This window comes from Fukomys damarensis, unplaced genomic scaffold (genome assembly GCF_012274545.1).
Source record: "Fukomys damarensis isolate Sample0158 unplaced genomic scaffold, DMR_v1.0_HiC HiC_scaffold_14, whole genome shotgun sequence".
Taxonomy (NCBI): Eukaryota; Metazoa; Chordata; class Mammalia; order Rodentia; family Bathyergidae; genus Fukomys; species Fukomys damarensis.
Genome location: NW_022900926.1, coordinates 1,840,375 through 1,854,345, shown reverse-complemented (window position 1 = coordinate 1,854,345; position 13,971 = coordinate 1,840,375). Strand labels below are relative to the sequence as shown.

Below are 13,971 nucleotides of genomic sequence, written 5' to 3'. Positions count from 1 at the left end.
CCTACTACTTCTTGAATTCCTATCAATATTATGTTATTCCTTTTAGTATCATCTAAGAGTTGTTGTATCAATTTCTCATGATCCCCTACTGTTTTTAAGAGACCTCTCTTTTCATGGTCACTGACTGCAATTTTATCTTCTATATCTGAGATTCTATCTATCTTCGGACTCTTTGATTCTGTTGTGAACGCTCTCAATGGAGTTTTTAATCTCCTGGATATGTTTGAATCTGTCCTATGGATTCCATTTCTTTCTTGTATTGGGCATTTATCGTTTCCAATCCTTTCTTATGCTGGGCATTCATGGCTTCTATCATGGTCCTGAGCTTATCTATTTTCCTCTTAGTTTCTGTTCTAGACTCACGAATTATAACTTTTCATTTTGCTCGTCATCTCTATGATTATCTGGGAAATTACTTCTGTTTTAAATTTCTCTAGAGCCTGATTGATCAGTTTTGTTACTTCCTGTGCTTTGAGTTCAGGGTGTCCTGATGATTCACTGTCAGACTTTTCATTCTCATTTGCCCACTGTTTGCCATTGGTGAACTGGAAGTCTGTCCCTGTATCTTGCTTAAACGTTTTCTCATTTTTGCCACTGTTGTTGGGTTATCCTTAGTTTAACCTTTAGATTATTACTTAAATCTTCCTGATATAGTTGGACTGCAGCCCATGGGTCTCTAATGACTCATAGACATTCTCATTTTCATCATACTGAAGAAAAGAGCTCATTGAATCAATCACAATCCTTTATCCTAATTGATACAATCAGCACCACAATATAATGAAGCACAATTTGCAAAATGACCACTTGTGGTAGTCATCAATCTATCACCTTCAAACCATGTGAATTTAATTAAAATCAAGAAGCAATCCAAAATATGCTGACAGTAAATAAACTTTTCAATAAGGATATTTACCATTTACAATGGGGGCTTAAAACAAAGTTAAGACAAGAGGCATAGATAAATATAAGAATTAGAGAAGGTTTCATATGAAGCCAAAAGACGTAGAATGACCAGACAATCGTCAGGAAATTGTTAAATTCAAAAAGAACAAACAAAATAGAAATATTGTAACCCTTGAGTGAGGTAGAATAACATAAGAAAAGAACATAAAGAGAAAATAATAAAAGAAGAAATCTGATTAGGACAAGAGCAGAAACAAAGAAAGGAGATGAGGGATACTATAGTGGAGTAAGAGACTGAGTCAGAGAAAGAAAGCAAAAAGAAAAAAAAGAATTTTCAGAGTAGTATGAAAAAAAGAAAGAAACAAAAATGAGTTTAAAGGGCCTCTTTCAGACTATATCACTGCTGTCATAATATACAATATGTGCTGCCATTTGCAGAGCCGAGTCCCCTGATCTCAGCTAGCTGGTGGCAGAACCCCACAAAGTAGAATGAGCTCGGGCTGCAAGGCCCAGACTGAGTTCCCCGACCTCCTAAAGGGCTGAATTCCACTCAGTTCTACTATAAGTTTCCCCCACCACTTCTTTAAAGATGTTCAAAGTTAAAAGTGCCAGAAAATACTCTTTATGAGCACCTCTGCCTCTACAGAGTAGATCCAAAGATTGATAAAATCAGGAGGTCTAAAAGTGCGAGGGGTAAGGTGGGGGGGGTTCAGGGGGTGCCCATGCGGCTACCTTTCTGGCACTGAAGATAGAGGCAGCGGCACCAGCAGGGGAGGGCCCAGCTGAGAAGACCCTCTGGTGCTGAAGATGTCAGAATGCTATAAATTCTTTATTTGTGGCATTCACTTATACTAAGTTGCCAAATAAATGCATTAATGATCCCAACTATACTCAGCAGTCCCTATAACGTGTACCTCCAGTTCCCTCCACATGAGGCTCTTTTGAAAGCACTACATCAGTGCAGAACGGCCCCCAGCTGCTGGAGCCACTGCAGGCCTTAAGAGTTGCACTGCCCAGTAGGATTCGGCCGTGAGTGGAACAGCGCCATTAGTATGCTGGCTCCTTCCTGTGCCCCATTAACCATTCCAGGAGAAAGAAGAAGGTCCACAGAGCGCCCACTGCCTCCCAGGGCAGAGAGGTCAGCAGATAATTGGACTTTCTTGCTTCTGAGTACAACAGGATGAAGAAGTACTTTGCCACTGCTAAGTTACATCCAGATTAAAATCTTTTTATTTTCTTTTGGTAATGGGGATCAAACTTGGGACCTAGCGCTTGCAAAGCAGGTGGCGGCACCACTGAGGTACATCCCCAGCCCCACATTAAAATCTTAAGGAAACAAAATCACATTCTCTGTTCCCAGAAGAATCACAGTGACGCGGTTCTTTTAAAGGCGTGTTTGTGATTGCTAAAATCATTCTTCTTGTGATGTATTATTTTCAAATAATTATTACCTTTGTAGAACATTTAAGTTAAAAAATGTAAGTTAATTTAAAATTTTGAAACATGCATGTTAAATAATATTCCAGGCTAAAATGTAAGAACTAGGAATTGAAGGAGACAAACAAATGAAGCTAGAGTTTTACAACTGGGAGTTCTACTTCAGATTCTTTGAACCACACACTTGGCAGTGCCCCCACTTCTCATGTGTTTCCATATGCCAGTGCTGTTTGGGCTCAAAATGTAGCCATTATAATAAGATTGGGAATATGTAAAATAGTCCTTACTTTTGTGCCCATCTGATAGAACTAATAGTTTCTGCATACAAACTGATTTGTCTTTCAAGGATTTTTCTGAAATTTATTCATGTTTATGAAATAGGCCAGATGAAGACCACAACCACGCGTAAAGTACTGTGATAATGGAACAGGAGGTAAACACACGTAAGTCTCCTGCTACCAGAGTTGAGAGGAATTGGGGGGCAGAGGTCTAAGATGCTGGACTCTGGTGACGTGGGACCCCCAGGACCCCAGATAGCCCAGCCCCAGAGAGGACTCCCCAGACTCATTTCCTTGGCCACAGATCCCCCATTTCAGTGCCGATTGCCCACCATCCATGTGGTACTTTCATCTTAGAAATCATTTGTCCGGAACCCTCCTCCCGTGGCACGGTGCCTGCTTGCTGCACAGAGCTGGCAGCAGCCTTTCCCAGAGACACACCTGTCACACCGCACCTGGGTGTGCCCGGGCAGCCTGCAGGTCTTGGCAGGGGACCTCACTAACCTCTAGCGAGGGCTGTGCCCTCTGGTGTCCTGAACCACTTCCCTGACACATGGTGAGGAGCAGGTGCCGCCCTGACCGGGGCCACACTGGTTCTGTAGGTGGAACGAGTGGTGGCTACCGCCGTGCTGGCCGCCACATCCTGTGCATGCCAGGGCAGCGTCTTTCTGTGAGTGTGATGTACGCTTCTGATGCTCCTGCTGAGATTAAACAGGTTTCCCTCGGATATGAGTATGAGAAGGAGGAGGGAGGGAAAGTACATAACCCATGTTAAGTCTTATTTTGAATATGTTGAAGAATCTCAGTATGTCTCTGATTTTCTCCCGATTCACCACATTAGTGGCAAGGAGGAAGTGCATGATCCAAAAGCAGTGTGAGTTTTGTGTAGCACATTTACGCGTCTCCGCTTGCACACCCGAGCATGCTGCCACATGCTCCCGTGCTCTGAGCTGCAGAGAGCAAGTCCCTGATGACCAGCGGGGCCTGGGCCTCTCCAGCACCCTGTGTTCCTCCCTTTCAGGCCCAAAGCTGTCATCCCCTTACACTGAGGAGCCTGGGGTCACAGCTTTATTTTACTGTTTCTCCGCAGCATAGAAACTTGTAGTTTTGCCTGATAGATTATTGCCTTGACTCAGCGACAAAACGCCTGGAATCCGATGGATGCTCCTGACGTGAACAGCCAGCCACCATGTGCGTGGCCAGGTGTTAAGGAACTCTGAGAGCAGCTGTCCATCCCACGAGGATGGCTGGATGTTCTTGCTCCCCAACCCAACCTATACAGACAAAAACAGACATGGTCCCAGAGCGTACGATTTAAGGCATTTTCTGACTTACATGACTACATGCGCTTCGGTCTGTTTTCAGGTTTCTGTGTGCTTTCGTTAGGTGTAACTGTACATCTGTGCTTTGGAAGAAAATCAGTACTGGGGCCTAAAAAGGAGCATGAGTTAGAGCGAGGCCGGCCCCGGACTTCAGACGCCAGCTCCCTGTCCGTTGTCCTTTTCTTGTTCTTCAGCAGCCTGGTGGCAGTAGCAAGGATGGGGCTGGCAGGCTGTGCCCAGGCAGAGGAAGTTGGTTAAGAAGTTTGAGTGGCAGCGAGGGTAACATTTAAATGGGATCGGGAAAGAGAAGAGTGCGAGCTCCATGAGCCTCCAGGATCTGTCCCCGCGCTGGCTGCCAGCTGGTCCTTCTGCCGAGGTCCCTCTCGCCTCACTGGTGCCCAGCCTGGGGAAGCAGCTGGGGGCGGTGGTCCCCTTGCTGTGGTCCATGCATCACGTTGCAGATCCTGCCTCTGGGCGCTTGCGGAACCCCTGCTGGTATTGGCATCCACCATGTTCCATTGGATTCTTTCTGCTCCCATCTCCATGACTCTGTAAAAGCTTTGAGGAAAGAGTGATTTATGGCCATGCCCGTAACCTGGTGCCGTGCATGGCCCCTGCAATAACCCTGCACCTGAGTTAACACAGAAATGTGCATATGGGTATCAGAAGTTTCTTGATCACAAGAGTAAGTGGCTTTATTACTCATTTGAATTATCACATATGTTTTAAAGTTTTAAATGGTTCTCCAGAAATAAAACATACCCAAGAGTTTGACTATGTGTCAAGAGTCGCTCCCTGTGCAGGTGTGAGTATACATATTTGTGACTCTTTTGTAAAAGACCAGCTATTTTGAAGAGGCGCTTCTCAGGGTGGGGTACAGCTCAGTGGCAGAGCTTTTACCCAGCACCCATGAGGTCTTGGCTTTGATGCCCAGCACTGCACTAAAACAACAAGCATTTGTCCCAGAAAGCAATGATCCACAAGGCAGTGATGACTGAAGCCCATGCTTTGACCTCTTCTACATTTATGTGACACAGTTTTGTTGAGATTCTTGAACACAGATTAAATAACATAGGGATGAGTGCCTCAGAAAATGCAATTGGAAAACACATGAAACGATCTGAAGATAAACATGAAAACAAATCTAGTAAGTGGAAGGAGGACATGCACAATGTTGAAATGTATAAGAGTTGAACTTTATCTCCTGTCTAAATAAAGCTAGATGCAGCACACACCTAAAATCTCATGGAGCCTATATGTGTATAATAAATATATATTTCTACAATAAAATACCTGAGATAATCAACTTAAAGAGAATAGTCCATTGTGGCTCACGGTGTGGAGGTCACAATCCATGGTCAGCTGGCCCCATTGCTTTGGTGCCTGTGGTGAGGACAACGCACCTCACGGCACAAACAGGTGAGGGGCAGCCGCCGACTCCACTGCAGCTGGGAAGGAGAACAGGTGGATTCCCCTCTCAGAGGGTGCGTCCCCAGTGCCTAGTTCCAGGCCACAGCAGAATCTCGGGCCGAAGTTAACTAAAACGTAGAAGGGTTTTGTGTGGAGTAGGGGTGGAAGGCATCTTGGTCTGGCCTTGTTTCATTTTCTACTTGGAATGACTGTGCATCTCTGTGAGCACCTGTGCTTTCTGATATTTATTCATCAAGAGCAAGCGGAAAACCATTTCTTCCTTAGGTCAACACCAGTTTTCCATTTGCCGATAATAAAAGCCCAAAACCAATAGCAAAACACCTGCCTGGTTTCACCTCACCCGGCGTGGACTCTTATCTGGATATGCAAAGCTGCCTCTCACTCCTGCTGGACGCGTGGCAGTGGGGCCTGTCTGACCCGTAACTCTGTCCTCTCTCCAGTGGCATCGGGAGGAACTGGCCCTGGGCCTCCGGAGGCAGCAGCATCCTGGCGGAATTCGGGACGCTGCATCTGGAGTTCACACACCTGAGCCACCTGTCAGGAGACCCCGTCTTTGCTGAGAAGGTGATGCCCCGTGCTGACTCGTGAGCTCTCCCATGATGGGTGGGGACAGCAGCCGCCCAGGGCTCCTGGGAAGTGGGGGACCTGGAGTTCCTCACATCCCATACCCTGAGACACAGCTTCTGTACGGACTGTGTGAGCCACGCGTGTGAGGGACTTGCAGAGTTTGACGGGAGGCGGGCGTCGAACTGATCTGTGACTGGGGGCAAACCTGCAGCTGTTGGGTAGATTTGCATTCACCTCTTCGCGCACCTTGACATGCACCCCACCTCTGGGTCCCTAACCGCCACTTCCCTTAAGAGCGTCGTCACCCCTGTTGTCTGCCCTTCTTGTCCCCTCTCGCTTGAGCCCTGTCCACCTGGACTTCCCTTCCTGGCACGGCTGTCACCGTGACCAAAGCACTCCCAGCTCCCTGCCCTCCCCGGACCCTGCGCTGTGCTGTGCTGTGCGTGATGCCCGGGGAAGGCCAGCCACCCACCGCCTCCCCTTGTTGGGTCCTCTTGATCCTGGCCTGCACACATGAGAAAGCCCCAGCCCATGCCTGCGCTCTGCGTCACCGCCTGCTGCCCCGCGGGACCCGACTCCTCACCTGCACTGAGCGGTCTGGCTCTCGGGGATCCCCAGCAGTGTGCGGTCCACGCTCAGCCCCAGACCTTAGCTCCCACCCTTGCTGACTTGGTAGGTGACAGCTCCTTGCTCCGGTGGCTCCGACCAGAAATGCTGGCGTCATCCTGCTTTTTTCATTGTGCTTTTCACCTGGGCTTCCTCAGTGGGCTGGTCCCCAGCTGCACACATACGTCCGTGTATACCAGGAAGTCCTTGGTCAGGTGGATCTCGATCAGTGCGACAGTGCTCGCTTGCTGCCGCTATTTTTGTGATCATGAGCTGATGGTAACTGTCTTTGTTCTAACTCCGCAACATTAAAATCAACTCATTTGTCTAAAGTGCAAAAATATAATCCAGAGAGAAAGAATGGCATGAAAATTTTTTCTTCAGTTTTCATAGAAATGTTTCCTTTTCTGCTGTAGGTAATGAATATCCGAACAGTGCTGAACAAACTGAAAAAACCCAAAGGCCTTTATCCCAACTATCTGAACCCCAGTAGTGGACAGTGGGGTCAACGTAAGTCCTTCGGCTCTGGTGGTGCCGGCACGGAGGGAGGAGAGGGAGGGACAGTGGCTGCCGACCCTCCGCTCTTGTGGGCTGGCTGCACCAGCAGGAAACTGGCGTCTCGTCCACGTGGGAGTGCAGGTGCGGGCACAACAAGCACACCGGAAGGAGATCTGTGGGCCTCAGGCCGGCCTGTGGAGAGGGAAACATGTTCCTCTTGTTCCGACAGTGTGGTTTTCACAGAGCAGCCAGGTCCTTCTCCATGTGGGGCTGGGAACTGGAAGCACAAGCCATGCTTTCTGGCCTTCACGTTAAGCTGCCACATAGCTTCTTGACAGGAGAATTACCTTTAATGTGGGAGTGAGTGTCATACAAAGACTTTGATGCTAGAAACCCTGCTTCTGGCTTCAGACGGTTTAGAGCAGGGTCTGCACCTAAGCCGGTCTGGAGCCCTGGGAGGAGATTAAGTAGTAGCTGGAAACAGGGCAGAGTATAAAATGAGCGCCCAGCTCTGGGACAGGCTTTGCACTGCCTTCAGATCTTACTCTGACTGGGAATTTATACTTACACATCACCCTTTGGTGACCATGCCGCACTTTTACTTTGTAAGCACTTTTCCTGAAGAATAACGTGCCTAGGGGAAACATGCTAACATCCACACCTGTGTGTTGGTGGTAGTCGTGAGAGGTCCTGCTATTGAACCCCCAGACTGCCACTGACATCATTGCGGTCCACAGATTCTGCAGGCCCTGGGACCTTCTACAGGCCGTAAGGTCAAATGTATTTTATGAAAATACTAGGACTCTGTGCCTTCCTTGCTGTGCGGACGCTTGCACTTATGCTGCATGTGCAATAGGTGAAACTGCCGGGACCAGCGTGGGTGCCCGGCAGAGCCACGCCGCACAGTGCTCACCCCGCTGTGCTCTGTACCTCCACAAGGAAAAGCCAGCCCCACCTGTGAGCGTTCTCAACGCAGCAGGAAAAGCCCTGCTGGCGTGGTGCGTGCCAGCCTTGTGCTTACGGGAGCGAGGCCGACGTTGGTGTGAGGTGAAAGCACCACACAGCGTCCAGCTGTAGTGCAGAGCAGGTGATGGAGGGGAGGCTCCGTTGCGAGACCCCTGTCCACTCCTGGCTGTCGCTGATTACTGGCTGTCCATGGATGAGCAACTCTTGCTTCCTGGTCACCACCTTTGTGTGGAGGAATAACTAAAAACAGCTGGTTATTCGCACATGAGTAATTGGCAAACATGTCCTCAAAAATGAGCCTGGCTCTTCCAGGACGAGTGACAGAATTTGAGCAATGGCAAAATTCAAGTGTCTCGCTAAACACCAGATTTTTGGAAAACATGGATCCTGCCACCAAGAGCTGACACCAGCTGTCTCCTGAGGTGACTGGTGTTGATACAGTGTGGCGGTGATGTCAACAGTGAACTGTGTCAGCCGTCGGCAGACCTGTGCCGCTCGGAGGCCAGTTCCAGCCGGGGCCAGTGCTGCTGCCGTAAAGGCATGCAGGAGAACAGTATCCACTCAGATACAGGATGGGCCGACAGGTTCTCATGGGACTGAGTACAGAATTTTTTTGGTGTAATTCCTAATTCTACACTGCAACTAACCTTTTAAAAAAAACCTTAACCTTTAAAAAAATCGCTTGTCGAATTTTGTAGTATCAAAGAGAAATATCCACAATCATCTGAAAACATTGTTGAAATACTCTTTTTCCAACAGTAAGACTGTGCAAGGCTGACTTTTCTTTGTGTATTTTGGGCAGGACAACAGCAGTTGATGGAAATTGAGCAAATTCAGGGACCCAGCTATGTTCTGGTCAAGCGAACATTAAGGAGATTCACAAAAATATTAAACCGGGTCATCGTCCCACTATTTTTATGTACTATAACATTCTATGAAAAATATCTCTATATTAACAGTAGATACACTAATTCCTATTTTTAATGAATTAACACAAAGATCTTTAAGTTCTGTTTTATTTTCCAGTATGGTAAATACTGAGAGTGCTCACATCAGCAGTTCATCAGAGTGCTTATTTCTAAGCACGTAGAGTGCTGAGGTACAAAGTGTGAGGACCACCCGAGTATTGGGGTGAACGGCGATGCAGCTCCCTAAGAGGGAGGCTATTTTTGGAGTTCGCATCACAGACTCCAAACGTTAAAGGAAGAAGAGCCCCTATGATTTACTGTTTCATTTCTTTAGGGTGTGGAAGTCACTATAAAGAGGGCCAAAACAGCCAGTTGCAGGGAAACCTTGGCTTCCCCTTCTGGGCCTCCTGTATTCTGTACATTTGGCCGTCTTCCTGGCACAGGGAGTCCTTTCTGTCTGGTCTTGTTGTGGGCAGTCTGCTGATGGAAAACACACGAGATTGATCAGCCTCATGTCCTTCTCCCTCCCCTCCGTCCTGGGTCCCAGCCCCGAGAAGACACGCTTAGTTTTGCTATTCTTTAACTAGGGTCCTGGCCATGTCTAGTCTTTGCTTGGCTGTTTCCTTATCCCTGTGACCTCTCCTTCCTGTGCCAAGGCCCAACCTGATGGCCATTTCTTCCGGAAGCTTCTCCTTCAGTGCCCCGCATGGGACTTGTCAGCATCCACTCCTGATACCTGCTTCCTGTCCTGCCCCGCTGCACTTTGGGTACTTCCTGTCATTACCCCTTTCCCAGTGACTTACATGCATCCCCATCTTCCTTCTGAAAGCTCTGGAGGAGAGTGACCAGAGTGGCACACCTGACAGTCCACCACACGGCGTTGTGGGCCTAGTCTGTGTTTCCCTACTTGAATTCTGCAAAAGACTCATGAGCTTTGTGTGTGTCCGTCTGCCTCTGCTTTTGGCGATGGCTCTGGTTCCTGTTTCTTACGTTGCCGCTGCTCCACAGCTGTGGCTCCAAAGCAGCATCCCAAGCAGGGCACTGGCAGTGGAAACGCTGTCTGTGACCCCGATGCCAGCTGTGGGCTCTGTGTCCGCCTAGACCACTCTGCTTTCTATAATGTGTGTGTGGCGAGGGGTTACTTCAGAAGGAGAAATTCAGGTCCAGGTAAGGTGAGTGGCTGTAGGAGTACCGGGCAGAAAAACACCGCACATGTTCTTCCTGACACTGCGAAGCTGGCACCTCCCCTGGGTCCGCTGAGCTGTCACGCGGACTCTGTCACCCACGCTGACCGTCACCCGCACCGCGAGCTCAATGAGCGCGTGCTGCGTTATTGAGAAGATGCGCTTTCGCCTCTGTTCCTTCCTTTTTTTTTTTCCAAATGTGAATTTTTTATAGGCAGAGAATGCAAAAATAACACTTAGCAAAATTAATTAGAACAAACACTACCACGTAATCCCTTTTCAAACAAAGTTCAGAATGCCAAACTTGCTTCCCCCTCCCAGGACAGAGTCGTAACTTGGGGGAAGTGTCCGAGCCGCATCTGGCTGGCGTTTCCCACTCGCTGCCGTAACCGAGGGACGCGTCTGGACCCACACCAGCGCTCGCTGTTACCTCGTTGTCCTGTGTGTGGCGTCAGTCACCAGGCAGTTACTTGCTTCCCATGCATGACTGGCGTTTGTGTCCGTGACCACGTTTGTACCGAGGGAGCTTGTTACTGCCGGGCTGGTACTTAATCTGTTTACTTTGTTAATGTCAGAGCTTCCTATGGTGATTTATTTAGGAAGCTGCAAAGGTCACTTCAGATGCTGCTGTTTTAAGAATTAGACTTTCAGTCTTAGAAACACAGTTTTCCATTGAAACTAATTAATATGAATCTGGGCTTTCTGCAGTAAGGAAATTGCATATTTAAGTAGTTAGAACTGTGACCCTTCCACCTTGGGATGCAGGCCTCATGAAGGTTGGTGAGGAGAATTTTCACTTGTTCATTGCTTGTTTGTTGAGGACAGGAACTCTGGGGGCTGTGGCCTGGTCACTGCTGTCTTGGACCGTGATTTTATGGGGCGACAGAAAGCAGCTCTCCCGTTTTGTGAAATCACAGGGGTGGCGAGTGTGCGCCGGGTGGCTGGTGACGCGGAGCCCGTGGGTGTGGAGGGCTCCTGTGAGGAAGTCCGCGGTCCCGGTACAAAGCCTGTGTGCGCAGCAGAGAGCAAGGCCTTGGGAGTCCTGAGCTGGCAGCATGGTGTTTTTGAGGATCCATGTACCCAGGGGTCAGAGAGCAAGCAGGGCAGGGGCTGGGGTCTCGCAGGGCCTCAGGACTCCAGGGAGCGAGACTGGGAGGCCCAGGCAGTGGGATTCGCGGTCAGGAGGGTCCCGCACAGGCGAATGCCGAGTGGACGCCCTGGACACAGCTTCTGCAGCAGGGATCGTGTCCCGGGTCTTCCCTGTCCCCTGCAGCAGCCCAGGGCACAGGGAGGTGCTGGGTTTTCTGTGCTTCAGACAATGTAAGTGGAAAAAACACCCGTGCCAGAGGAAAAGCCGGAATCAGCAAATGGCCGCTGCAGGTGCAGAGGCGAGGGGCGGAGGCCGCGTGCGCCGGTGTTGTGTGGGCAGGGACAGGGCGTGGATGGGCTCCAGGAGCTTGGGGAGCGGGGGTGGAATCTGGGAATGCGTGGGCTGTGTCAGGGAGAGCTGAGGGAGATGTGGAGTGTGCGTCTGTCCGTGTTGGCGCTGGCAGGCACCCTACCCCCGAGCCGCACCCCAGGGCCCCGACTGCCTCGTGAAGGCGGGCAGAGACCTGGGCAGGGGCAGAGTTGAGAGGAGAAGGGGCTAAAGCTCGTTTTGCAGCCTCTGCAGTGCTAGCTGCCCGTGGGGACGTCCAGTGGCCCTTATGGTAGGCGATAGAACTGCTGCCTAAGTTTATAGCTGCATAAATACAGTGGACCCTTGACTTACAAACTCAGTCGGTTCTCGAGGGCTGCTGTAACTCAGCACAGCTGGGAGCTGGATGTTACCTGGGTACGCGCTACAGGTACCAAGGGGCAGATGAATCCCCATTAACCTAATTAGCCCAAGTTGTTCCTATGTCAGGGTGGTTGTAAGTTGAGGATCCACTGTATAAATTTGTTTTTGTATAACTATGACAACATATTTTTAATAGATAGATGTAGTTTTGAGTTATGAAATACAAAGGCTGTCTTGTAAATGTTAAAATTGTCTCAGTTCTAGGAATGTTTCAGACAAGTTGTGTTTCTGGTTTTGTAAAGAAATATGCTTTAAAAATAAAAAATAAATCCAAGCCATGGCAGAATAAATATATTGCATTTTACAGCAGAGAGCAGGTGACCCAGTCGTGAGCCTCTAGAGTGGGGAAGAGCAGGCGCTCAGGAAGGCTGCACCCATTGTCCTTGGCTGGCCCTCGCCGTGGAGGGAGGGCCCCACACACAGCTGCAGGGGTCGCCAGTCTCTGCCGTGGACTGGGCCTGCTGGCGGCAGAGAGGGCCGCGGGTGGGGCATCAGGAGGGAGCACATCTGACCCCAGCCCACTGCTTTCTGACCACTCAGACTGTAAGACTGAAAAGATACTGAGAAAGGCAAGACCTGAGGAGCGCCTCACTGCACTGCAGGCCACTTTTTGAAAAGATTGCTCACATTCATGGCTTTGACAGAATTTCATATTGTTCGAGACAAAATCTGCGCTTCAGTGTATGCTGTGAGACATCAGTTTGGTGCTTGCACTGGAGAACCAGCTTTCCAGCGTTCGGTGACAGCGTGTCCCGTCTTCGTGTTCACACAGCCGCTCTGGTCATGCGCGTCAGCGTCACCTTCACGCCCCACTGCCTCCCACCTCAGCACATCTTTCCGTAGGGATTGAAATGTAGCACTAAGCTGCGGTTGTCAGGGGGTCTGTGTCCCCATTGCTAATGTGATTTTGCCGCATTCTGAGTTAGGGCCAAGTCACTCTGAAATCCATTTCCCTGTCTTTTCAGATCATGTGTCGGTCGGAGGACTTGGAGACAGCTTTTATGAGTATTTGCTCAAGGCGTGGCTAATGTCCGACAAGACAGATCTGGAGGCTAAAGAGATGTATTTCGATGCCGTTCAGGTAACCCAGTATTTAAATCATCCTCACCACTCAGCTCTAACTTGTGACTTGCACATTCATGGACCTCTAATGAAAAAAGTGAAACATTACATGAGTGGGTTACAAAATCCTCCAGCTAGGTGGCGTTGATGCCTGCTGGAGCAGCCGCGGGAATCATGCGGTGTGAATTTAGTCCCGGCCGGCAGCTGAGAGTTGTGACGTGTTCAGACCTCACTGAAGAGGCCCTGATCGTCTGAGGAAGAGATGCACCTAGGTCAGCCACACGCTGCACCTGTGACAGCGGTCTCCAAGAACTGTTGTCTAAGACGTCACCGCAGGCCTAGGCTGCGTGCGCTGTGACGCCATCAGCCTTGCTCAGAACCTGTCTTCATGACGCAGCACAGCACTCTTCATGAGTGAGTGCCCTCCTTGGATCTGCATTTAAAATTAAATTTATATTCTGAAAATCGACTAAAAGTAGCCCGAGATTACAGACAATCCCAAAGTAAACTTGTCTTCAGAGCTAAGTGGACAGTACTATAAGGAAATCCACATATAAAAATCTGAACAAACTGGTATTTGAGTCCATGAACAGTTTCCACAGATCTTGACATCTGGGGCCTGAGAGGGAACAGCTGTGTTGAGCTACAGCTAGGTGCTGAGCAGGGGGAAGAAAGGGCTTTCAAGGACAGAGGGCTGGGGGCTGTTGTTCTTTTTTCATAGTACTTAAGGTAATACTCACCCAGTTTCCCAGGTGAGGCTGTTGAAGCCCAGAGAGGTTGTGCATGGAACCAAAATTCAAAATAGTACCTGTCTGGATTTGTCCCTCTGCCTTACCTGGAGGGGTCAGTTTGTGAGTCAGACTCTCCTTGCCACATGTGCCGATGTGTCTGTGGCAGGAAGTTAGGAGCTACTCAGCAAAGCCTGCAGGAGACAGCCAGTGAGAGAGTGAACTCAGGAGCATCTCT

The 13,971-nt window shown here is 49.3% G+C and overlaps 1 protein-coding gene across 1 annotated transcript in view; it reads left to right on the top strand.

Moving 5' to 3' along the window:
* Man1a1 (mannosidase alpha class 1A member 1) overlaps positions 1–13,971 on the top strand; it is a 125,194-nt gene that overhangs the window by 97,551 nt on the left and 13,672 nt on the right. The window contains exons 7-9 of the mRNA XM_010644948.2: positions 5,815–5,938; positions 6,964–7,057; positions 12,909–13,024. Coding sequence (XP_010643250.1) covers positions 5,815–5,938; positions 6,964–7,057; positions 12,909–13,024 — 334 coding nt within the window. The remainder of the gene's footprint in view (positions 1–5,814; positions 5,939–6,963; positions 7,058–12,908; positions 13,025–13,971) is intronic.